The sequence below is a fragment of the Heliconius melpomene genome, chromosome 2 (assembly GCF_056956725.1).
Source record: "Heliconius melpomene rosina isolate 202511_hmr_F chromosome 2, ASM5695672v1, whole genome shotgun sequence".
NCBI classification, from domain to species: domain Eukaryota; kingdom Metazoa; phylum Arthropoda; class Insecta; order Lepidoptera; family Nymphalidae; genus Heliconius; species Heliconius melpomene.
Window position 1 is genome coordinate 8,333,639 of NC_140390.1, and position 25,682 is coordinate 8,359,320.

General features: G+C 33.1%; 2 protein-coding genes and 2 long non-coding RNA genes across 6 annotated transcripts in view; 3 read left to right on the plus strand and 1 right to left on the minus strand.

Moving 5' to 3' along the window:
• Positions 1–821: 821 nt before the first annotated feature.
• LOC146540730 (protein I'm not dead yet-like) lies at positions 822–11,019 on the plus strand. The gene is made up of 16 exons (XM_085202825.1): positions 822–838; positions 1,201–1,333; positions 1,597–1,734; positions 2,043–2,170; positions 2,549–2,663; positions 3,191–3,255; positions 3,317–3,381; positions 3,522–3,582; positions 4,442–4,564; positions 5,009–5,123; positions 7,966–8,054; positions 8,476–8,570; positions 8,755–8,838; positions 9,033–9,226; positions 9,799–9,936; positions 10,529–11,019. The coding sequence occupies exons 1-16, from the start codon at positions 822–824 to the stop codon at positions 10,664–10,666; spliced, it is 1,698 nt and encodes a 565-aa protein (XP_085058951.1). The 3' UTR covers positions 10,667–11,019.
• LOC146540731 (uncharacterized) lies at positions 6,101–7,679 on the plus strand. The gene is made up of 2 exons (XR_014879074.1): positions 6,101–6,210; positions 6,748–7,679. It is a non-coding gene; the product is annotated as an uncharacterized LOC146540731 (long non-coding RNA).
• The window catches only part of Indy (tricarboxylate transporter protein I'm not dead yet), a 36,855-nt gene continuing 22,180 nt past the window's right edge, over positions 11,008–25,682 (minus strand). For all 3 annotated transcript variants that reach the window (XM_085202783.1, XM_085202796.1, XM_085202790.1), the window contains exons 2-15: positions 19,672–19,784; positions 19,269–19,428; positions 18,732–18,997; positions 18,152–18,266; positions 17,671–17,759; positions 16,997–17,122; positions 16,648–16,773; positions 16,290–16,404; positions 15,758–15,849; positions 15,046–15,146; positions 14,596–14,688; positions 14,267–14,460; positions 13,605–13,742; positions 11,008–13,276 (exon numbers count right to left, since the gene is read on the minus strand). In XM_085202783.1, the coding sequence (XP_085058909.1) occupies positions 12,980–13,276; positions 13,605–13,742; positions 14,267–14,460; positions 14,596–14,688; positions 15,046–15,146; positions 15,758–15,849; positions 16,290–16,404; positions 16,648–16,773; positions 16,997–17,122; positions 17,671–17,759; positions 18,152–18,266; positions 18,732–18,997; positions 19,269–19,428; positions 19,672–19,715 (1,956 nt within the window). In that variant the 5' untranslated portion in view covers positions 19,716–19,784 and the 3' untranslated portion in view covers positions 11,008–12,979. The remainder of the gene's footprint in view (positions 13,277–13,604; positions 13,743–14,266; positions 14,461–14,595; positions 14,689–15,045; positions 15,147–15,757; positions 15,850–16,289; positions 16,405–16,647; positions 16,774–16,996; positions 17,123–17,670; positions 17,760–18,151; positions 18,267–18,731; positions 18,998–19,268; positions 19,429–19,671; positions 19,785–25,682) is intronic.
• Positions 20,078–25,632, plus strand: LOC146540733 (uncharacterized). Its single transcript, XR_014879073.1, has 2 exons — positions 20,078–21,344; positions 25,067–25,632. It is a non-coding gene; the product is annotated as an uncharacterized LOC146540733 (long non-coding RNA).

The window sequence follows — 25,682 nt, forward strand, 5'->3', positions numbered from 1 at the left end:
TTGATAAGTTTTTTTAGGTGCAGCGCCCTGCCATTTGAGGTCTTGCAGAGTTGCCAGTTGCAAAATTTATAAAAACATTTAATTTATTTTATTATATATAATAAATAATGATAATTTTAGTTAATAAGACTTCAAGTTGTTTCCCGCACAAAACAGAGTCGTTAGAGGTAACCTAGAAACCTAGTGTTGAGACACTCCATCCACATTAAGATAGTTCCGTTCTCCACCGTCGCATTGCCTTACCTTGTTATTAGAGCGAAGAAATGAAAATATTAAACATTTCATTCCCAATGAGCACGCTTGGGCCCACGCTTGAGCCCCTGGGAATCGACGGTTTTTAAAAACATATTAAAATAATAATAATAGTAATGTAACAGTAACAATTGAACTTCAGGTAAGTTTATGAGAGTAGTAAGTGCTTATTATTATTTTGTTGACCTTTAAAGCTGTAAGTGCAGGACTAAATTTTATCTGTAATTACTTTTTATGTTTATCCAAATGTTGATAATCAATTGATACTTTTTATATTATTTTTATTTTTAAGGAAGGCAGAGTGAACCTTGTGTTAAAACACTACGTTCCCCAATTTTTACCGAATTCTCGAGGCATTGTGTGCTGAGTGGCGGAAATTTTCAGTATCGTTTGTATTTCCGGGATAGGTAGAGAGAACGTAGTAATAAGATACTTTTCTAATATCCACTCATTTAATGTCATCATATATGTATATAAAAAAATTTCCGATAAATTTAAATTGTCTAACGCCCATATAAGATTTACTGAACCATATAGATTATAAGTATCTTATATTAATTGTGTCAAATATGAATTCTGAAACATCGTAAGTAATTCATTCAAAAATAACTATAATTATAAGGCCGTCGCGGCGCAGGGGCGCAAGGGTATTACTGTAACGTGACGGCTGTGGGTTCGATTCCCACTCAAGGGATTGAACTATTATTTATTAATATTTTCATTTCTTTGCTCTGGCACCAAGCCTACAGCCCGACGTTAGGTGCCGCCACTCAACACGCAATGCCTCGAAAAATTCTGTGGAAAATGGGGAACGGTTAACAACAGGTTCCCAATGCCTACCCTGCTGTGTGCAGGATACAGCATGAAGCTGATTTAGTTTAATTTTTTTTTAATGAGTCGTTATTTTGTATGTATAAAAAATATCTAAAAATAGATCATGTTTTTCAGACAGAGCAATTTAGTTATAATTACGCATAAGAACAGATGTCTTCGTTTCATGAAGACTTATTCTAAAACAATAATATTTTTGTTGACGCCTCTTATTTTGTCGCCAATTGTGATCATGAAACATAATAATAATGTTAGTATGTATTGTACTAAAAAAATATTTTTAGGGTTCCGTATTTTTTAAGGAAAGGTCGATTCTCTCTTGAAGAAATTAAACAAAAAGTATTTTTTATTCCTGGCTCTACTCTCGAAGTTACGATAAAATCCGCCACTCAGAACCGATCACTCCAGAATTCGGAAGTGTCTTAACACAAGGTTCACAGGTTCCCTATGTTTACCCTGCTATGCACAGAATACACTGTAAAACAAAAAAATATATATCTATATAATTTTTAGGCGTATCTAAGTTTCTACATTTTTCTGGTCACTTCTGTGTATTGGTCTACGAATGTGCTGCATCCAGGAGTTACTTCTCTCATACCTATAGTCTACATTACTATTGTGGGAATATTCGACAAAAAACTGTTAAATGTTGTAAATATCACATTTATTTTTTATTATGTACCACATATTCCATATTCCACATATTCCAGGAAGGATACATAAATAGTTTATTGGCAATGGCAATTTAAGGCAGAGGGAGCTTAGTGTTAGGACTCCGTTCTCCACGTTCCACCAAATTCTAGACATGGACATTGTGTGTTGTGTGGCAGAACCGAATATTAAATATTTTATTTCCTCAAGTGGGAATCGAACCCACACGACTAGCCACTTATTTCAAAGACAATATGTATTTCTTGTAATCACAATCTACCCCTAATAAGTTCTATGATAATTTCTAGATTAGCATAAACAATTCAGTGTTAGATTGTTTAGGAGTTATGATACTTATAATTGCGATAGAACAAAGCAACCTACAAAAGAGGGCCGCTATAAAAATATTACTTACCTTCGGATGCTCCCACTTCAGGCAAGTTTTATGAGAGTAATACGTTTTTATTGTTCCTTTGTGGATCTTTGAATTTAATATATTTATAAGCAATTTTTTGTTTTTTTTTTTCAATTTCAGGTTCCACACAGCAGTGTGAGCACTTCACACAGTAGTGTAAGCAGAGGGAACCTAGTGTTAAACAACTTCGTTCCTCACTTTCCGCCAAATTTTCGAGGTATTACTTGTTACGGACGACCATTCCATAACCATTTCCTCGAGTGAGAATCGAACCCAAACCTAGTCGCATTTACAGTCACACTGGCCTCAACCTTTTTTTGCTTTACCAAAAAAAATACACAAGTATAATTCTAACTCACTACCACAGTTATTTTCTTTATTACAAAGAACATATTACAGATTGAGCTTCCTACTGTTCTTCTGTACGATGGTTCTGTCGATGTGGTTCACTAATATGATGGCGTGCGGTATTATGATGCCTTTGGTGAAAGAAATTTTAAGGGAACTAGAAAAGGTGGTATCTCTTTAACATTTCATGATCATCATCAGCCTGTCGTCGTCCGCTGCTGGACATAGGCCTCTCTAATGGCACGCCACAGAGCTTCATCCAGCTTTTCGAATCCAGCCGTTACCAGCCAGTTTGCGAATATAGTCACCCCATCTAGCTGGAGGACGTCCTACATTACGCTTGCCGAGGCGTGGTCTCCACTCTAGAATGCGCTTACCCCAACGGTCATCGGTTCTGCGGCCAATGTGACCAGCCTATTGCCTTGATTTTTGTAGCTTCGCGCGTGCTAAGCGTGTAAAGCTAAGTAGGTAAGTAATATCGCGTGGAAAATGCAGGATAAAAAGCCTATATAGTTTCACAATTAAAGATAAATAAAAAGAAAAAATAATAATAAGTTTGTATATATTTTAGAATTGTGTTATTAAGTACCTAGCAATAGCATATATACAGGAGAAACACGGTTATTACAAAATCACAGACGGACACTTTAATTTTATTTATATCTATAGATTAATAGATATATCCTTTTGCAGATGGGAATATTAGAAACACGTGAAATTACAACCAACATCGATAATAATGAGACGTATGTAAAACAGTTCCTTTCATATACTAAAGTACTAATAAAACTAAACTTACTAATTAAAACAAAATTTCAGTTCGCAAGAACCCACGGATTTCACTATATTTTACTTCCTTGGAATTGCTTATTCGTCGTCTATAGGTTTGTATCTAATATTTATATGTAACATACTTTTAGCTTCAAGTTGTTACCTAGTGTTAGGACACTCCGTTCCGTCTGCTATATGCCGAATACAGTATGAAGTTTTTAACAAATTTGACATTATTTTTATTTGAATTCAGGTGGAATGACGACAATGGTTGGAAGCGAAGTGAATCCATTGCTAAGAAATTACTGCTCGACGTAAGATCAAAATAATTTATAAATAGTACTTAACTTGCTAATAAAATTGATATAGGTAATATAAAAAATAAATCAAAAAGTCTCTATATATATATGTACATTTAATAATTTAAAAATAATGATTGAGGTACTAGTAAAAGTATTTATAATGTTTATTTGAAGGTTGTTTTTTGTATTTTTTTTAATATGAAGTAAAAAAAAAATAGTAATTAAATTGGATAGTGGTATATATTCAATATTGATACTATAAAGTAGTACAGTCCGCGAGGTCTAAGCTGAGCCTTGCATTGGTGTGGGTGATTATAAAAGTAGAGCTATTACTTTTACCTGCTAACTTGTTTGGTTCGAAAAGAAAATATATATATTTTTTTTTCATTTGCACACTAAAAATGAAGATAAATCATTCCTTTCACCATTTTTCATTTATAAGTACCGTTAGTTATATTGTGGAATTACACGAAAATCAAAGATCTTATCATTTCTCATAGGATATGTTATTTAACCCAAAATTAAAATATGAAATAAATAAATTATTTTATTTTATCATTTTGGCAATGAAAATTATTCACAGAATCTACTCAATATTATTTCAGTGAAATAACCTAAGGGCAAATATTAATTTAAATAGAAATAAATTCAAAATAATCTGTCCATCATAAATTAATCCGAAACCGTAAAGACGCAACAGTACAGCACATTACCGTATACTACAGTTGTCGGTTCAATTCCCACTAAAGAGGAGTAAATTATTTTTTGGGTACAAATCAAACTAACAACCGTCGTCGTCGATTGTACGCTTTTGCCCCTGCCACAAGATTCTCAATTTATAGTTTATAATTGAAAATAATAATGTTTTAAGGATTTTCCCCCAAAGTCCACGTGTAGAAATTCCTGACTTTCTACTCCTGACTCTACCTGGTATTATATTAATGGAGATGTGCTTATATTTGTGGCTGAACTTTTATTTTTTGGGCATGTTAAGGTAATGAATATTCGAATTAAGAAACCATTTTTTTAAATTATATTTGAATGATTTGGAAATCATTAAAAATATATTATAAAATAATATCTAGCTAGTAAAGGAAATTACTGAGTAAATTCGCATATTAGAGCAATAAATAGGAATATAGAGACCGTCGTAGCGCAGCGGCACAATGATGTGACTGTAACGCGACGGTTGTGGGTTCGAACCCCTCGAACTCGAGGAAGGGAAATATTTATTTACGTTTATATTTACATTTCTTCGCTCTGGTGACGAGGCAAACCGCGGCGTTGAGTTCTGCCTCTCAACACGCAATGCCCCCAAAATTCGGCAGAAAGTGGGGACCGGAGTGTCTTAACAGTATGTTCCCTCTGCTTACCCTGCAGTGTGCGGGATACAGCGTGAAGCTGATTTTTTTTCTACTAAAACCAGCACTGATTTCAGGGTTCAGAACTATACAGCTCTACAAGCATCGTTGACGGGTGAGGAGGAACAGTATATATCAATACTATTGAATACACAGTATGAACAGATGGGAAAATTTCCATTTCACGATATGGTATGTTTATTTAAATGTATTTCGAAATAACGTTTTTTTAGCTGTCACCGTCACACAGCGGGCACAGGGCACAGGCAAATTGCCGAATTCTAGAGGCATTGCGTGTTGAGTGGCGAAACTCAACGCAGCGCTTTGCCTCGACACCTGACCTAATAAAATGGAAATATTAACTCCTTCTTCTTCTTCTTTCATTTCCTCAAGTGGGAACAACAACCTATCGCGCTTACAGTCACACTGTATCCCTACGCCGAGACTGGAATTACAAATTATAAAAGATAAGAGACCGAATTACAAATTATAAAAGATATTTTCCATTCTTTCATTCTTTCTCCAGGTTATTCCATTGAAATAATGAAATTGAGTTCTTCCACTCAACACACAATGCCTCTATTTCTTTCTTTATCTAATTGGAAAGAAGATAAAGATTGGAGTGTTTCAACACTAGGTTCTCACTATTACATATAGGGGTCATAATCAGAAAAAGTGTACATTTTGTGTCTTTTCTTGTCCCGCTACTTTGAATGCGTTTTAAAAATACAATTTTAAACATAATTTAAATATTTTGCCATTTAAGATAAATTTACTTATTAACTTAAAGATTTTTGTAATATTTTAAGTGTATTATGGCTAATAATAGAATTTTTTGTTAGTTGAAAAAACTTTTCAAAATGCTTCCATACAATTTTTCGTGTCCCATTCACCACTTTACTTTTTAAAACTTGATTTGTTACGAATGTTTATGGTTTTATTTGATTTCAGATATGTTTATATTACTTTACTTTATGCATAATATTGAATAGAACTACTTTTATTGATACATTATTTAATAAATAATATATATTAATTAAGTAAATTTGTCCCAAAATATTGTCTTTTTGTTACTCAGGGCTAGTAACGTACAATTAAATTATGAACGCAATTATTTTGAATGATATTTAATATTATTTTTTATTGTGGCAACATTATTGTAAAAGTCAATGCTATCGTAGCTACAACCAGTGGTGTTCTTGCAGCAGTCGAGAGGTTTAAATGTTTTTGAGTGAATGAGTGAAATTACATCTCAGGGTTATAAACGGCTTTTATTTTGGTAAGTATTCTATAATTTCGTTTTCTTGTTTATGTTATTTGCTTCTTTTTACAAAATCTCAAAAAAGAACTTCAGTGCTTGGGCTTATGAGCAAATATTTAAAAAGATTAGAATTTCTCAGACTTCATTTTCAATTTCGTTATATTTCGTTACGTAACGAAACTGAGAAAATATGAAGCCTAGTTCACAATTACGCTACCAATGTTTTATGACTTTTCATAACGTAAACTAACCAAAAACAAAGTTTTTTAAGTTTTTTGCCTGTTTGCTTGTTTGTCTATGTGTTTGTGCACGCTAATCTCAGAAACGGCTTAACCGATTTAGATAAAAACATTATTTTATTCTTCCTGAATTTAGTTGTGATTTTGTGATTACTATTTTCTTCTATGGAGATAGTAATAAATATGTAGTTAAAGCGGGTGAAGCTTTTATTTAAAAACAAATACTTTCTGTACTAGCGTTGTTAAAGATCTAAACAATAAACATGAAATGTTATTAAATGCCTAATATAATTGATAAATATTTTTTTATTTTTAGTAAGCGTCATGGCTCCTATGTCAAATGCTGAAAGACAAAAAAGATATAGAGAACGTCTTAAAAAGACCAATCCTATTAAATATGAAGATATGCGGAATAAACACTTGCAAAGAATTAAACTTAAAAAAATAAAAATTAATGAACAAAACCAACTTCAACAAGAAAAAACAAGAGCAAAATGGAGAGAATATTCTGATCGATATTATAAAAAAAAGAATAATAAAATTTTAAATGAATCTAGAACTACAAATACTTCAATGGTTTCAAGGGAATATGTAAAAAGTTGGAAACTTAAAATAATTAATTTTCAAAATAAGCTCAGACAGTGCGAAGATAAATTAAAAAACGCATTAACAAAACAGGAAACTATGAGAAAGCAAATTTATCGCCTAAAACAAATAATTTTCAATGAGAGAAATAAATAAAGACATGTACCAATTGACAGAGACCAATCGAAACCTTCTGAATTTAATATTCTTTCGGAGTCTATTAGTTCGATATAGAGGGTGGAATTGTCAGCGCCACTTTAAATGAAACCACAGTTTTAACTACTCTATAAAAGCCTAATATAATTCGGAAAAATAATAATTCTCGAAAATGAAAAAGTTTTTTTTCAAACAAAATAAATAATAAAATTATCGTTTTAAAATAAAACGCTATTTCTAAAGTATAACATAGGCACGCACACACTTACCTGTCAAAGCGGCAACGTCGCTTACGTATGTGTGCGCCACAGGAACACAGATATGGATAAAAATCGTGAAATGAAAAAAAAATCCTACGTCCAAACCGTTGAGGTGCCTTTATTATTTTTTTTAATTCTGGGTTTGAAATATTTTACCCTATATGCAGTTTCAGTAAAAGAAGCGCTGCCTCTTCCACTCTATATTATTATGTTACGAACTAGTATTATTATATTGTTAATATTGACAGTTTGTTATGTTTTCTTCTTACATTTATAATCTGTTAATTCAACGATTGAATATTAAAAATTTTAATTTGTGTCTCTTTAAATAAAAAAATCACAATAGTTTTATTCGTATAATATCCTTACTTTGTTGTGTATAATGCCTTATGACATCAGTTTCGTAACAAACATTATCAGTGTTGTTACTTATCAGTTACGTTACAAATTCGAAAATGTCCACTTTTCTGATTATGACCCATAGAATATAGTGATAAGCTATTTGTATAAAAAAAGTAAAACTTTTATTACAGGTTATAGCCGGAGTAATTATTATAAGCGCAACATTTAAAATCATTACAAACGTTTTTATGCTAACCGATGATAATTTCAAAGCCTACAGGTATAAAAAATTAGGTACTAGGAAAAGTATTGAAAATTAATCCATGATTGTGTATATATTGTCCATGACTTTTTAATAACAGCCACCATAGTTTATAAAGAACCGGTCAAGTCGAGCCGGAATTGCTTACCGAGGGTTCCGTACTAATCTGGATTGTGTAAACTAACGGAAAATACAAGTTATTAAAGTTGACAAAGTTAAATTTATGAGCGTGTGCACTCATTTTGTATGAAATGAACTGCAATAATTAAAAAATGTAATATTTTTATATGTAAATCTTAAATGTAGACGCCGTTATGGCGCAGTAACTTAGGGCCAATTAAATTATCCAGCTTCTCGAGTGGGAATCGAACTCTCAACCGTCGTCTATGAGAAAGTTCGTACACTTCGCCTTTTTTAATAATATTATAATTTTTAACAGCTTAGTAACATCAGCGCCAACGATTATGTGCTCGTTTGTGCTATTTGTGGTGCCTGTTAAATTTGACTGTCTCAAGTTCTGTACTAGAGATATTGGTAAGATATAAAAATAATAAGACAATTAATTAATTAATTAATTAATTATATAAATAAACTTTAACTTAATTTGTAAAGTTGTAAGCCTCTACAAAAGGTTTATTAGTAGGTACTTGCATCTCAAAAAATATCTTTCTAGTATATAGGTGTGTGTTTTTTACTAATTTAAACACTTTCAATACAGATCTCCCAACATCTAGAAGTCGAGCTTTTCTCACATGGTCGTTAATAAAGAACAATATTCTTTGGAGTGTCTTATTTGTTACTGGTTTGTTATCGATATAAATTTAAATTTAAGTTTTTTTTGGCAAACGGACGGGTAATGGGAACGGAATGTCTTAACATTAGGTTCCCAGGTTCCCTCTGCCTACTCTGATTCGTGCGGGATATAGCGTGAATTTGAAAAATAAGAAGTAAATAATATACTCTTAATAGCTTTCTTTATTCTATTTCTTTACAAAGCAAGTACCAATATAACGTTTGAAACTATGAAACACACGAAAATGCTCGAAGAAGTTAAGAAATTCTTGGTCCTCTTCATCCATCTCCCGCACCCAGTGCTGGCTTTAACTGTCATTATACTGTGTAAAGTGCTTACGGAATTCGGAAGCAGTTCCTCTGTGGTAGACTCCATGTTGAAGCAAATAGCTTATTTTGTAAGTAATTCAATGGTTTTTTTTTTGTATTTTATAAGGAGTATAGAGCTTTTTATCACTTTTTTCATTCATTTAAAGAATTCTCGTAAATTCACCTAGTATGCATAATTAAAATTTCTTTTTTTTTTGTGTTTTTCACCCTGCATGCCGCAAATAATAGGGTTGGCAGAGGGAACTTCATGTTAAGCTTAAGACAAGTTCTTTCTTTTAAGATTGAGTGGCGGACTCAATAAAATAATTCTTTGCTCCTATTACACTGTTCAAGAATATTTAGATTATAAACATGTATGGAATTAATGTCTATTGAATGTAATGCAGGATAGCTGCCAGATAATGTAATAAATTGTACCATTGATTTTGAAAAGAGCAACTGTTGAGTTTCTTGCCGGCTCTTCTCAGCAGAACTGCCTTCCGAACCGGTGGTAGCTTTTTTTATTTATATGCTCATTCAACGATTTAAAAGTACTCATAATAAGTTTATTTGAATACAGAATATTTTGAATTTGAATTTATTGAGATTCGAACCCGCAACCTCGTCTACAGGCCTCGGTCCATATATATTAATGTTTCAGAGTGTCGAAGCTAAAATTAATCCACTTTATCTCATGATAACCACCACGTTGTCTAGCTGTCAACCGTTTCATTTAATTACTGGTGCTTCAACTTACGCTCTGGTCGCCGCCTACGTAAACATACCACATCGGAAAATGGTATTTTTATAATTATATTCTTGAGGATACAGGCTTTGGGTCAACAGCCAATTTTTAGGATTAAACCTCAATCAAAGGCCAGTCGTGGCGCAGGGGAACTGTTAACTGTAATCGGTTAAGAGTTCGAATTCCACTTCAGGAAATGTAATATAAAAATTTTTCATTTCTTCGCTCCGGTGTCGAAGCATGGCGCTATTCAAAACCCAATGGCTAGAAAAATTAGGTTAAATTTGGGGAGCGAGTGTTCGCTCCCCAAATTTACCTACCACCTTAATAATAGGTTCCCTCTGGCTACCCTGTTATATGCGTGATACAGCGTGATGTTGAATGAAAATAATACCTGCTAATATTATTAAATACTTAAAAAAATATATGTACAAACATTTTGTGTATTTATTTTGATCCTTGATTCAATCCCAGTATTTTTCAAATTTACATATTCGATTACCTAAATTCTAGTTTATCCAAAAGTTTGAAACAACAATAAATCAAGTTCATCAACTTTTTTATTGCACTTGTATTGAATTATAAACTTTATTTCTTTTTTCTATTGAACTATAACTTTTTTATAATAAAAAGGATATATTTTCAGATAATTGCAGGAATAGGACCATCTTTAGCAGGAATTTTAATCAGCTTGTTCACAATAAGCGTGTGGTCCAAGGCGGTGTGGTCCGATATCGATATATATCCTAAATGGGCTGAAACTATTAATGCTGGTAGCAATTGAAAATAATATTTATAAACAATAATATATAAAAAAACGTCTTCTTAAATTAATTTTATTTTTTGATATTTAAAATACTTTGTTTAATTAAACTATAAAAAATATTTTACTTATTTAAATAAACAAAAAGTATAAAGAAGATTTGATTCCAAAATATATTCGGCAGAAAGTAGGGAATGGAGTGTCTTAGCACTAGGTTCTCTCTGCCTACCCTACTATGTCCGGAATACAGCGTGAAGCTAATTGATAATATTGTTTTATTAAGGTTCATTAAATAAAATTACACTATTTTTATACTCGCCTTATGTAATCAGTTAAAAAAGAAGAGCTTTAATAAAAATCAATTCATATTTTCATTCGTTTATTTAATAACAATTAACAATACAATCTTCCCACCGCTATTTACAAAATATATCTGAGCATATTTACACTTGGCAACACTCATTACTTTATAGATAAAATAGAAATTACATAACCTAGCTGACGTCACACTACTCCAAGAGGGCGTCGCGTCGGTTACATTTCAGTATATAAAACTACCACTTTGGTACTAATTATGTATATTATCAGTTAACTATTATATGTAATATTACATATCAAAATATTTTTACTGTCAAAACAATCTAGTTTTGTTTCTAAAAATTTAATCAAGAATGAATAACCAAGCTATATAATAAAAATACGTTTATTATACATTCTTCAAATTAAAGTTACGTTGCCATAATATTTTTTTGTTTATTTTACGTTTCGATACTCAAAAAAAAATACAAGAAGTGAGAATATAATTAATAATTATATTTTCCACTTCCAAAATATTTTTAATGCATTTAAAAAATGGACTGAGATTACTTTTTTTCTTATCAATATTTTTACACATTATTATATTAAATATTTTTTTATCTGCATAAAATAATTAATTTGTGCATTATTCATTATAGTCTATACTAAATATAAATGACCAAGCAAAGTTTTTCTATTATATTAAGTAAACCAAACCTTTATAATTTTGCAAAACATACATTTACCTATAAAAAAATATTTTCAGCAATACAGAAGACACTGTTACTCAACGCCGTCAACTAGCGCATTAGTTTTTTTAATTAATAGTCTATCCATAATTTTGTTATAACATTTTACAATCTCATGAAAATGTTAGGTTAACAATATTATAGCATCACATAAATTTTCTACAGAAAAATACTCTGCTCAGTATATATGTATATAAAATATACTAATATTCATATAAAAATTGAAGAATAGTTTATATTAGTATGACAATAATTGTTTTTTGTAGATGGTAACTATTGGCACATGAAATTCTTATTATTGATCTAATATTTTAAGTTAAAAATTATGATATTTAAAATACTTATTTCTCATTATTTATTAAGATCTTGAATTAACAATTACTTATAAAATACAAATTTGCTATTTAATTTAATAAGTACAATTAAATAGTATTAAGCTGTTACAAAATCACGTGAATACGTTTCAAAATGTATTATTTAAATATATTAATAATATTTTAGTTAATTATGCCAAGGCACGGATATTATTGAGGTGTTGTACATTTAAGAGTACATATTAAAAAATATCAGGTAAATACAATTTTTAATATTTTTACATTTCCCATTATATTAATGTTTTGTCGATCATATAATAAATTGCAAAATATCAGATCTGTTATTATATTATTTAGTCTAAATACAACTAGGAACGTCCGTTACAGGATTTAAATACATTTTCTACGTTGACATTAATTTTGGCGCGAAAATGGAGTTGACATTTCTATAGTTTTATACATTAGTTATAATATACTTTAACTTATTAACTATAACACACAGCTTCGTTGAGTTTGAATATTAATCACTTAATTTTTTTTTATTTTTATTTTTTTCGTCATAAGGCAACCCAAATAAATAAATACGAACAATTGCCCAAAACTAAACAATCTACACTATCATCACCCGCGTCCTTAAATCTATCAATTTATATAATATATAAAAGATATAGGTAATACAATTCTGTAGAATAGGTAGATACCTACATTATATAAAACAAAGAAAACAATAAAATAAATGCTTTATATGTACTGAACACAGCAAATGCTATAACGCTTGGCTGTTACATTTAAAATAAAAAAAATGGTAATCAATATAAATATTACATAGATCATAAAACCCCACAGTTTAATATTATTATTTTAAACTGTCCAAGCTTGGTAATAAAATAAATACTTTTTTTACAAGACAACGACAACCCCTACCCACATTTAAGCACCAAAATGGCAACACAATTCTATTCAATTCAATTTGTTTAACTTTTAAAAGGTAAATAATTACAAGTAAATGAGCTATTACTTACTTTTAGGGCTAACGTTTTGTTTGCTATATTTGAAGTAGGTAGTGTGCAATTGAAATTTCTAGAAGGATCTAAGGTTTGGGGTAAAATATTGCATTTCAGGGATATACCATCAATTTTTTTGGAGATTGAGGAGGAAGGATTGTCCAAAGCTGCAATGTCTTCTGGTTTGAAGATTAGAGAACCCCAAGTGGGATAAGCTCCCCATACGATAAGGGTTGATATAATTTTAGGGCCAATACCGCCGATTGCCTGGAAAAATAAAAATTAAATTAATTCAAATTTAAATTTAACTAGGACCGGCCGTCGAGGCAGATAGATATTTTGTTTGATAAAGTCACCAACTGCAAGTGATTGTATTAAGTTTAAAACAAGTAACTTCTCTATAGTTTTGATAAATCTGGACGCTATGAAACACTATCGTCTAAACTGCTGGAGCCTATCCAAATGACACACACAAAATGACCGCCACAGCTACTAAGATTAATAATCAAAATCGAAATGGCAATAACGTGACAGAAAGAACAAAAACTAAAAAAAATTAAATTAAACATTTAAAATATTAAAACTAAAAACTCACCATTTTAGAAGTAGGTATGTGAGCAACACCGGCAACGATGGCATTGGGGGGAGTCCCGACCGGCATGTGGAACGCCATGGAACACGCGAGCGTTGCTGGGATCATGAGGTACCGTGGGTCCATGTCCAGGGTACGGGCCTGGGAGGTGAAAAAAATTAATTTTAGAGATTTGATTTTTAGACTTTGTTATTATGTTTTTAGACTTCTACTGTGTTGGCTTGCATTTTTTTTATAAAATCTAAGTTTTCAAACAATGACGCTATAAAGCCACGATAAGGACAAAAATAAAATTTAATGCCAATACACTCTCTGTTCTTCACTTTCGTTCCCAACATGAGATTTAAAAGATATATAAATTTGTGTGTTGTGTGGCGTAACTTAACACTGTGGTTTATCTTACTAGATAATGGCAGGGGTACTGACAAAAGCTTTAATAAAATCATTCCCCAGAGTGAGAATTGAAATCATAAGCATCAAGTTTAGTTGATACTGTTTCAATGCAACACGTCAATCAGCACGTCCTATTTATCCACAGTATTTCTATAATAGGTGGAAAACTCAGAGTATCTCAAAATTCATAGGATCTACATGCGAATACTTATTTCACTTATTTTCCCAACAACATCAATAAAAAGAATCACATATAAACAAACAAAACTTACCATATTAGCCAAAACCGGTAATATCAAGTTAGCGATAGCAACATTAGAGGTGAACTCAGTGATGAACTGAGTCACCAACACTACCACCAATAACACTAGCGATGGTGGAAGACCGTGGAGGCCGTTGAGGGAAGCCCCTATCATTGAGGATAGGCCTGTTGCTTTACTGCCTTCTGCTAGGGCGAAACCGCCACCTAAAAAGAGAAAGTTACTTTGATTATCTTTTTCTGCATATATTATAATTTTAATATTATAATTATTTTGTAGGGATGGATGTTACGCCTTTAAGCAAAAACCAACCAACGGCTACAATGCATAAAATGTCTTACCCAAGAGGAACAGCAGTCCCCACGGGATCTTCTCCTTCAGGATGTTCCATGTCACGACGCTAGGAGATGGTTTCGACATCGCCAATTCTTCATCTAATAAGAAATAATGACAAATTATAATAAATATTCAAAGGCCGTCGCAGCATAATGGGACACCGACTGAATGTAAAGTCGGCGGTAGTAGGTTCAATCGGTATAGTCGGATATTTAATTTTTTTCTCGCTTAATTCCCGATCCCGCAGGAATTTCAGGGTATTTTACCCTGAAATTACAGCAAATCCGTAGTTAAGACCAGAAAAATATACAAAAAATTTGAAATCGTTTGTATATCCTGTAAATAATTGCATGAATTAAAAAAAACACATCTTTATTTATGTTTAAATTACCGGCAGAAATTTCCATTTTATTTATGCGTATAGATGTATAATTTATTACAGAAAATATACTCACAAGATGCTGAGGACGACAAGAACTTGACAAAGTCCACGGACATGGGGAGTATGAACATGAGTATCACGATAAATATGGAAACCACGCCGTCTTTCACTTTCCTGAAAAATAACAAAATAAAAACCGTATTCATAAAAATGTGATTTTATAGTCACGTGAAATGTATCGGAAATTTCTAATTCGGTATTTATGAATCTGTCGTGGCGATGGCACAAGCGAGTAACTACAGTGGCGTAGCTAGGGTATTTGCTGCCCGGTGCGGCTTAGAGGACTTGATGCCCTTTAAAATGGTAGAAGGTCTAAAAAAAAAAAAGTGTCTTCTACCCTCACGTAGATCAAGTGTCAGACACTAAAATATGACATTGGCTACCTTTAAAAAAAAATAATCGTCAACTTTGATGTCCCTTTCCTTTTGGTGCCCGGTGCGACCGCACCGCTCGCACCCCCCTAGCTACGCCACTGAGTAACTATAAACGCGAAAGATTGTGGGTTCGATTCTCATTCGGGGAAAGTGATTGGCGGCACTTAACGCCGCGCATCGCCTTGTTCCCAAAGTGAAAAAAATAAAATATTAATAAATAATTATTAATGTCCCCCCTAGAGCGAATCGAACTCACAACCTCCCACGTTTACAGCTACACGCTTGTGCTTCTGCACCACTACTGATCTAAAATTAAAATGTCCATAGAAATATCCATTGTTAAACACTTACAGTGTAGTAATAAGATCTGCCCATCCAGGTATAAAGCCAGGTTTTCTAAATATATACAGGAACACTGCTAATATGAAGAGTGAACCGGAAGCCTAGGAAATAATATAAAATTGCATTAAATAAAGTTTTTTAGATTTCAAAAGAAAGACATTTTTTTAGCTTTACGATCCATCCCGCACGGGAAACTGGGGGCCGAAAGTTGAAACACTCCGTTCCCATTAAGACATTTCCATTCTCTAATTTCCGCCCAAATCTGGAGCCATTACGAATTGAAACTCGAGAGCGAATAAATAAAAATATTTAATATTTGATTAAATAAATAGCTTTTTTGTTATTTATTCATGTTATTCATGAAAAATAATATCTCAAGACGTATTTATGATAAAAATAATGTCACAATTATAAACTTAAGAAATAATGAGAACTGAGAAGATATAAAGACAACAACATAAATAGAAGATAAGACAGATACAGTAATATCTCAATAAAGAAGTGAGAAGTGCGTAAAAGAATTATAAATAAAATAAAATACCTTTTCGTGGAATGTAACCGGTCCCAACCCCTTATACTGTTCCTTGATAACCTTCATAGTGTTGAGGGATCCTGTTGATGCTCTGTTCACTCTCTTGGCTGCTTCGCTATTTGGCCTAAAATAGATATGTTAAAAATAAAAAAATGTTTTTTTAGTTCAAAAGGTATTTCATTTATTTCAAAATTTCTAATTGTGTCAATATCTTCATTTGTAATGTATTGAATATCATATCATAAGCATTCTTATCATTATTTGGAAAAATGGAGAACGGTGTATTAACATAATTTTTTTTGTTCTATTTATTTAGCAAAATGCGAAAATAAAAAATTAAATAGACATAATAATTAAATAAATCTACCTAAACAATCCCATAAAAGTAACTTGAAGTGATATCCAAACAAGTAACTGCATGAGCAGCATCGGCGGCGTGCTGTACGCCATGAACCAGAAGAAGTCCACTGAGCCGGATACTTCGGGGAATTCCCTGGAAGGTAAGAAAATATATATTTTATACAATAGTAACTACAACAAATTATATAAAACTTTCCAAACTGCAGAATCATCATCTTCATTTTTGTATGTTATTCACATAATGAAGTTCCAGTCTCGTTTTTTTCAAATTTTTATACATTTCTAAATATTTTTCAAAACCAATTCTCTCTTAATAAATATAAAATTAAAATAAAACATATAATAAATCAACTTACGAATCGAAAATGCCCTTAAAAGCTGAATTAGTAGCGGTGCCCACGAGCGTGCCGCACCCGCCCAGAGTCGACGCGTACGCTATGCTCAGGTAGTAGCAGATTGTTATATCGCTTGGTAACGGCGGTCTGAATGGAAGAAAAGATATTTAACAAAACACATATTTATTCATAGAAAATAAATGAAAAATAAAATTTAGTAGGAAGTTTTCCTTGTTTTTTTTTTTCAACTTTATGCTGTAAGTCATAATATAGCAGGTTAGACAGAGGTGACCTAGTGTTAAGACACTATGAGACAATGAGAGTTGAATGGCGTAACTCTGTGTCATTGCCTGTGTCATTGTCTCGTTACCATAACGTGGAGATGAAAATAGTTCATCCCTCCGAGTGGGATTTGAACCCACAATCGTCGCGACAACACGTTACTGACATATTTTGTGCGCTGTGCTGTGCCTTTATTATTACTTCTTTATCCATTATTTTGGTATTTTTTAAAGCTGTTAACTATTTATAAAACTTAATAACTCAGTTGTAAACATTTAACACTTCCTTTTATAAAAGAATAATTAGTAAAATAAACAATGACAACACAGAAGTTACTCTAAATACTTACAAAGAATATTGAGATATGGCAACACATAAATTATAAATAATACAAAAAAGCAAATAAAACTCACTCTTCCTCAACATGTTTGTCTTGTTTTACATCTTTGCCATTTTCTGGGAGCGCCTTTTTCTTATTAACGTAGACGTCTCCTAAGCCTTGCTGCAAAGAAATGTAAAAAAAGTAAATAAAAGCACCTATCCTATTCTTACTCAAAATATCTCACGTCAGTTGTAGTGTGATAGGTTGTGGGTTCGATTCTCATTCGAGGAATTCAAATATTTAATATTTTTAATTCCTCGCTCTGGTATAAAGGCAAAGCGCGGCGTTGATTTCCGCCGCTTAACCATACCTCCAGGATTCGGTCGAAAGTGGGGACCGGAAGATCTGAATGAAGAATCTGATGAGAATGAAGTGATTGCCTTAAGACTCAAGTTCTCAGATTCCCTCGCCTACTCTGCTATGCGCAAAATACAGCCCGGCTTAAAATCTAAAAATATATATATTCAGATTTTTGGTTTATAAAAAAGCTTTTTGTTATAAAACTTCTATACCTGTTCAAAAACTTCGAGAATGGCATCAACGATAGGTACCATCATGGTGGTAGCGGCGGCGTTCGACACCCACATCGATATGAACATTGTCACGAATGTCAATCCCAGGTTTAGTCTAAAATCAAAGAAAACATTTTTTTATGTGCAATTCGAATATATGCATATTTTTCGCAAATCGGGAAAATACCTACGAGGTCTATATACAAATATTCTTCCAAATCCAGGAGGCCAATTTTGGCGCAGGGGTATAAGTTTACGGCTGTAAATTCGACAGGTTGTGGGTCCGATTGTCCCTTGAGGAAATGAAATATTAAATATTTTCATGTCTTCACTCTGGTACCGACGCAAAGAATAGCGCTAAGTTCCGCCACTTAACACGCAATACCTCCAGAATTCGACGGAAAATGGGGAACGGAAGTGTCTTAATGGAAACATTAGGTTCCCAGTGATTGTCTGTCCTACCTTGATCGTGCGGGATATAGCGTGAAGCTATTTGGTCAAATGACACTGGCCCTGAATAATCACTTCTAATCGAATAAGAAATTACATCTCAGAAACATACAAATACAATCTTACGTACCGTCTGTGTGAGCATCCAACCACTTGTACAGTCCATAAAGCGATCCTCTTAGGCAACCTAGAATGCTGCACACCAGCAGCTATCATGAGACCTCCCATGAACATCATGTTGGTCTCCTTCATGTACGCTGCACAGGTCCTATCAGAGTCCAGGATGCCCATAGTGGGAAACAGAACGATGGGTAACATTGAAGTAACTGGGAGAGGTAGTAACTCAAGTACCCAATACGTAGCCATTATTAAGACTACGTACATACATCTGAAAGCCTGCAAAAGAAAAGATAAATACTTTATAAAACAGTCATAAAAAACAACGAAGAGAGAAAGTGGTAAGTTTTTCAAAATTCTTCAAACAGTATCGAGTTAATCAGGAAAACAAAAATAATTAAATAATTAACAATTCTCTGAAAGAATCAAGCCCGCAACCATCATAGTGTATTTATGTACGTCAAACCTGTCCTAATGACTTCAACTTGGTTAAATTCTAATTTATATTAGATAAATAAAACTATTTTAATTAAATGGATAGTGAACTCACCTTTGCTGATTCTGAAGTAGTATTCATAATGGGTATCGGCAATAGCACTAGCGGTGTTAGAACCACTATTACTGCTTTCCAGTAAATCGAAAAGAATAAACTTAATCGTTGCCATAACGTCGCACTCGATCTTCCTTTGTTGAAATAATATGTAGTGCCACTGAAAAATATTTTTTTAATAAAGTTATTCATTTTCACATATTTATATTTTGGCAAACACCTAAGCCACTATAATTACGTATAAAGTTTTCTTTAAAAGTGCTACAAAAAATAAGAATGAAAAATAATGTATGTACGATTTAATATGGCGTAAAACCGTAAAAGCTTAATACTAGCAATAAAAATATAATCGCAAGTACCAAAACAAAGAAACAGAATAGTTTGATTTAAGAAAAAAAAATACCGATTATCTTCATTAGCGAGACCGTTTTCCGCTGTTGTAGACATTTTTCAAACTTGATTGTAGAAAAATATAAAAATAATACGATTTCTTGATTATCTCATTCTCAACTGCATCTGAAAAGAATGATAGAGTTTTATTTTCATAAAATACATAATATGTTTAGAGTATTTTCATGAAATAGTACAAGTACTTTAAAAAACATGATAGAAAAATATCATGTTTTTTAATTATATGTCAGAAAAGCGTAATTAAAGTGAATATATCAAATATAAAAATTTGAGAAAAACACGAAGCAAATAATATTTGCATTGTAAAGTGCAATATATATATAATCTGCGGTAGTAGAACTTAAATATGCATTGCCGTATTCTACTAATATATGTAATAAAAATAAATATTTTATATATTATACTTAGGAGACTTCTGTGCTACAAATGTCAACTGTCAAATATAGTACTGCAATGTGTCAATGTCGCTGTCAATGTCATTTTGACATCCCGCTCTTTTCATTTTGTTATTAAGTTACTAATTTAAGCGGGAAGACATATTTGGCCCTCATATACTTGAGGTTACACGTGTTGTAGTCGATGTGATTTGTTATTAGGTTGTTAATAGATCATTATTAGCAAGTTATAAAGTAATTTAAATGTTTTAATTAATAAATAATGTGAATTGGTTAAAAGAGCTGCTATAATTAACACTGAGTAAATACCTATATGTGTTTTCGAATGTTGTTGGTGTTTTATATAAGTTTCTAGTTATTTATACTTCAGTTTATAGTTATTTAGATTTTTAATAAATAAGATTGTATTTGTAACATTAGTGTTGTATAGTTTTATTTTCATATTTCACTTCTGAAACCTAATTTCAGAAGTGGGATACCTATCTAAGCCCATCAGGCCAGATCCTTGTACCTTATAATTTTGTTATTTTTGTGAAAGCAAATAAAACACCAGTTTCATCATTTCTCTTTTCTTAAATTATTTATTGCCTATATAGAAATACAGTGTTAAATATGGGTGATGCTGGAAGTAAATCACAAAACAAATCACGTCGACCGGACACGACACGTGGTCGCGGTTAGCGAGTTAGGTTAAGTCATTTGAAAGCCATGTTATGGGACTCGAGCGCTCACGCTGGTGCTTTCATGGTTCTGTTGCAGGACATTCATGCCGACGCCGTGCCGCTATGAGGTGCTTCTGCTCCCACGACAAGTGACGCGTTCCCGCGCGTCCCTGTGTACCTCTGCTGGCGATGTGCAACGCTTACCTGAGCGTCTTGGTGTGCCTCTGCACGACCTCAGCTCGCGATGCGCGACGCTTTCTTGCGCGTCTTGGTGTGCCTCTGCACGCGCTCAGCTCGCGATGCGCGACGCTTACCTGGGCGTCTTGGTGTGCCTCTGCACGCCCTCAGCTCGCAATGTGCGACGCATTCCTGCGCATCTTGATGTGCGTCTGCACACCCTCTGCTCGCAATGTGCGATGCGTCTGCGAGACTGCTTGTGATGCGGTCCCCGCGCGTATCTGCGCGCCACTGCTCTCGATGCGGTTCCCGCGCGTGTCTGCGCGCCTCTGATACTGATGAGCGACGCGTCCCCGCACGTGTATGCGCGCTTCTGCTTGCAATGCGCGACGCGTCTCTGTGTGTCTCCAGGTATCTGAGTGCCTCTACTGGTGAGCATTACAATGCATTTCTTTGGAGATTAGACAAACTTGAAAAAGGTACACAAATTAACATTTCTTCTCATAATTCAACCTGTCATGCTAGTTTGATAAAAACAAATTTAAATGATTAACTGTTAGATTTGATACTTTTCCCAAAGGTGCATTATCTGAATGTATGGCCTCTGATACCTCATCACTTTCTCAATGTACTTCAGGGGTTACCAAGTTAGCCCGTAATCTTTCTGATGCAATATCTTCTTTAAATATTTGAATAATACAAAACTATTTTATATCAAACTTTGACTCTGTTATCAATGATATTGAGCTATAGTATGAGGAGGTGGAGAGGGTTAGAAGTGCTAGTAACTGGAATGATTCAGAATGTTTATCACATGACTCTGGGCGCCTTAAGGGTGATGTTCATGGTTGAATGAGTGAGTGAGTGATTACTGGTGATCATAGGTGGTTGATGTTTTATGCAGGCTGATTCTGAAGAGTCCTGGTTGTGCTTAGTGCGCTAGAGGAGAGACGGGTGCCAGTTTGCCTTGAGATGATTCTTGTCAATGTATATAGGGCTTAGTGAATTGAATTGAATTCTTGATATATGGCGTTTCGAGTTTGCCAGTTGAGCACAATTCAGTTGAGCATAATACATAGTGACTAAAAAGAAAAAAAAAGAAAGAAGAGATTCATAGCTTAATAATTGGGCATTCGTTACACAATTCTTTTCGATTAGAACAATTTTATGGTTGGTGAAGGGGGTGTGAGTAACATTGGATAAGGAAACCTAGAAATGGTAGCAGTATGACTTGTAACCTTTGTTTGTTTTGAAATATTAGTTGTGTGAGGGAGAACCAATAAACTGTACCTTAGAGAGTGAGTAATACTGTTACTTTGTTGGAAGGAAATGGTTTTGTTTCCTTGGCTATTGATGAGCTCTCACTTGGAGGGTGAGTAATACTGTTACTTTGTTGGAAGGAAATGGTTTTGTTTCCTTGGCTATTGATGAGCTCTCACTTGGAGGGTGAGTAATACTGTTACTTTGTTGGCAGGAAATGGTTTTGTGCCCTTGGCTATTGATGAGTTCTCACTTGGAACTGACTTGATAGTTGTTCCGAGATCTTGCATGCCTCTTCTAGTTATTTTGGATGCTGATGTTATTGTATGTAGAAAGTGCGTGCTGTTATGTACATTTGGCTTTAAGTTGTTTTAAAAAAAAAAAAGATTTAATCAATTAAAAAGAGATTTGGTAATAATTTAAAACATATTAATTAAAGTCTCAATCATAAAACAAATAGAATTGAGTCACAGTGGAGATAGAAAAATGTGTGGCTGTTAGGAGAGTTTCAGGTAGACTAACTATGTTTTATACTAATGACTTATTATATACGCTACTCTATGCATACATAGTATTGAAGTGATGCAATGCTGCAGATAAGGGTGCAAACCTTGTATATAACTTAGGATTTATTAAATTAAACAAATTAGGATTATTAATATTTTTAATTTATGTGCAATTGCAACAATTGTCTGCTATAAGATTGAAATCAGAATGAGTAGAATTTAATTTAATTGTTGGATTAATTGAACTAATAAATTTTACATAACAAGTGAATATAAAAATTGTAAATTTTATGTTAATAAAACCAAATGTAATATTTTCATGCCTAATGATAGAATGTATATGGAGACTAAATATTAATAATTAATTAATTACATCTGTAACATATGTTGTAGGTAACTTTCTGAGTAAATAAATTCAGCTTCAAAGTTAAAATTCCAGTGTCAAATAAAGTTACATTGAAATCATTGTTATTACTATTAAATTTCCTAAAATAAAATTTGTTTTACAAATAGTAGGAAGTGAATTAAAAGCCATAACATACATAGACATAATTTCGGTTTCACAAATAGGATTATCGATTACATCAAGTTCATTATGATTACTACATATATAATTTTTGCTAAGACTAAGTTTACAACTATTACTTATATTACTGAGGATACAATAGTTAGACTTACCTCTATTAATAGCTATATAAATAATTAGCGGGAGGGATTATTGTAGCAAAAGATTTCTGTGTACTACTATTATGAGGTTAAGGAGTTTGAATTATTTTAAACAAATTAAAATGGGAAATTGAAACCAGAAGAATGTTTATAGTAAATAATAATTTATCGTTTATGATATAGGAGACAATTTCAGACAACTTAATTAGTGAGGAGTAAACAATGCCTAGGAATGTCTATTGAAGGGTCTGTCCTGGTCTGAAGTGTGAAGTGTGTCTGTATTGAAGTGACTGTCAGCACATTCAGCGTTTGGCTACACATTAATGTACCACTTAAGTTATTAGCTGGATTCTCTTATGTACATAATAAATAAATTTTCACATTATTCGATCGCCAGTGCCATTAAATGTGCAAACAACGGTAAATATGGGAAAATGCTTATCTTCTATATGGGGTGGGGAAAAGCTTAAAGTACATGAAATTGTCAGCTATCTTGAAGAGAGGAGTGTAGTATGTGTGTTGGAGGGTGCAATCCAAAGTGTGTATGACTGGATATGTGTTGATTGTGGGGCACTGAAAGGGTTGAATGTCGGAGGAAGCTATCTTCTCCCTTTGATTGATGATCACACACGGATAATTTGGTGGTGGTGGTGGTTATGAATATTTTATGTAAACATGTGTTGAATGTTTTCATATTTTTGTTTACACATATTGAATGTAGTCATGTTTTAGAATATGTTGATGACGTGTTGATAATGCGTTATGATGGGATTCAGTTACTATTAATACTCAAACAAAAAAAAAACCGATTTTCCCATAAAATTTCGAATATGTTTATTACTTCAACAGAAATTGAACATGTTGGTTGAATTATAAATAGAGGTCAGGTTAGGCCGAGCTTCTATAAGACTGAGGCAATTAATTATTGAGTGGTGGTAGTTAAACCACTCGAGGAGCTCTAACATAGTACAATGGCATGGGGATTAGTAACTGGAAATTTGTACTGCCTTTTTCGTTGTCAAGTTATTTTAACTGTATTGCACTAATTCTTGCTTTGTTGTCTAGCACAATTTCTTTCTAAATCATTACATGCTTACATACATACAGACCGACATTTTATTTTTCTCTTCCTCCATTAATTCTTTTTCTAATTGTTTAATTTTTGTCTGACAACCAAGGTGGGGCTTAGTGTACAATACTGGTGTAATGTGGCAGTTTGTTTATTGAGTTCAATTGGATGTGTGGTCCCTTTGGGCACATACATGGGGTTGGGTTGGGTGTTTTGACTTTGACTTTTGACTTTGACTTGTATCAGACGTTTGGTCTGATGAGGCATATTGACGGGTGTGTGGCCCTGAAAGATTTTGTGAAGAGCATGTGGCTCTGAAGGACGTTTGGTCCTTGTGGTCAAGGTGGACATTTGGTCCTTGCTGACATTATGGCCTTGTGGACGTTTGGTCCTTGCTGACGTTTGGTCCTTGTGGCCATGTGACGTCTATGTGGACATTTGGTCCTGGCAGACAGAGGGGACGCCTTCTGACTGTTCTGTTCACAGGTTCCGGAGTTTGCTGCACCGGACTGAACATACTTGGATATGAAGATTTTACAGGGTTAAAAATGAGAGCTCTCAAAACTTTTTATTTTTATCTTTTGTCTGTATATTTTGATTGCCTATCCGCTTATGTTGTATTGTTTAGACATTTATAAACTTAAAATTTTAGATGATGAAGACAGCGAATATGGTACTACTGTAGAATTTTCATCAATACAGCCATGAAACGACGCCGATGACTTTGGGGCTAATCGGGATGCACCAGCATGTGATGAGGCAACTGGATCAGCTACGTCGGGGACGACGCAGGGTCAGAATGGCCGACTTAGGAGACTTCTGTGCTACAAATGTCAACTGTCAAATATAGTACTGCAATGTGTCAATGTCGCTGTCAATGTCATTTTGACATCCCGCTCTTTTCATTTTGTTATTAAGTTACTAATTTAAGCGGGAAGACATATTTGGCCCTCATATACTTGAGGTTACACGTGTTGTAGTCGATGTGATTTGTTATTAGGTTGTTAATAGATCATTATTAGCAAGTTATAAAGTAATTTAAATGTTTTAATTAATAAATAATGTGAATTGGTTAAAAGAGCTGCTATAATTAACACTGAGTAAATACCTATATGTGTTTTCGAATGTTGTTGGTGTTTTATATAAGTTTCTAGTTATTTATACTTCAGTTTATAGTTATTTAGATTTTTAATAAATAAGATTGTATTTGTAACATTAGTGTTGTATAGTTTTATTTTCATATTTCACTTCTGAAACCTAATTTTATA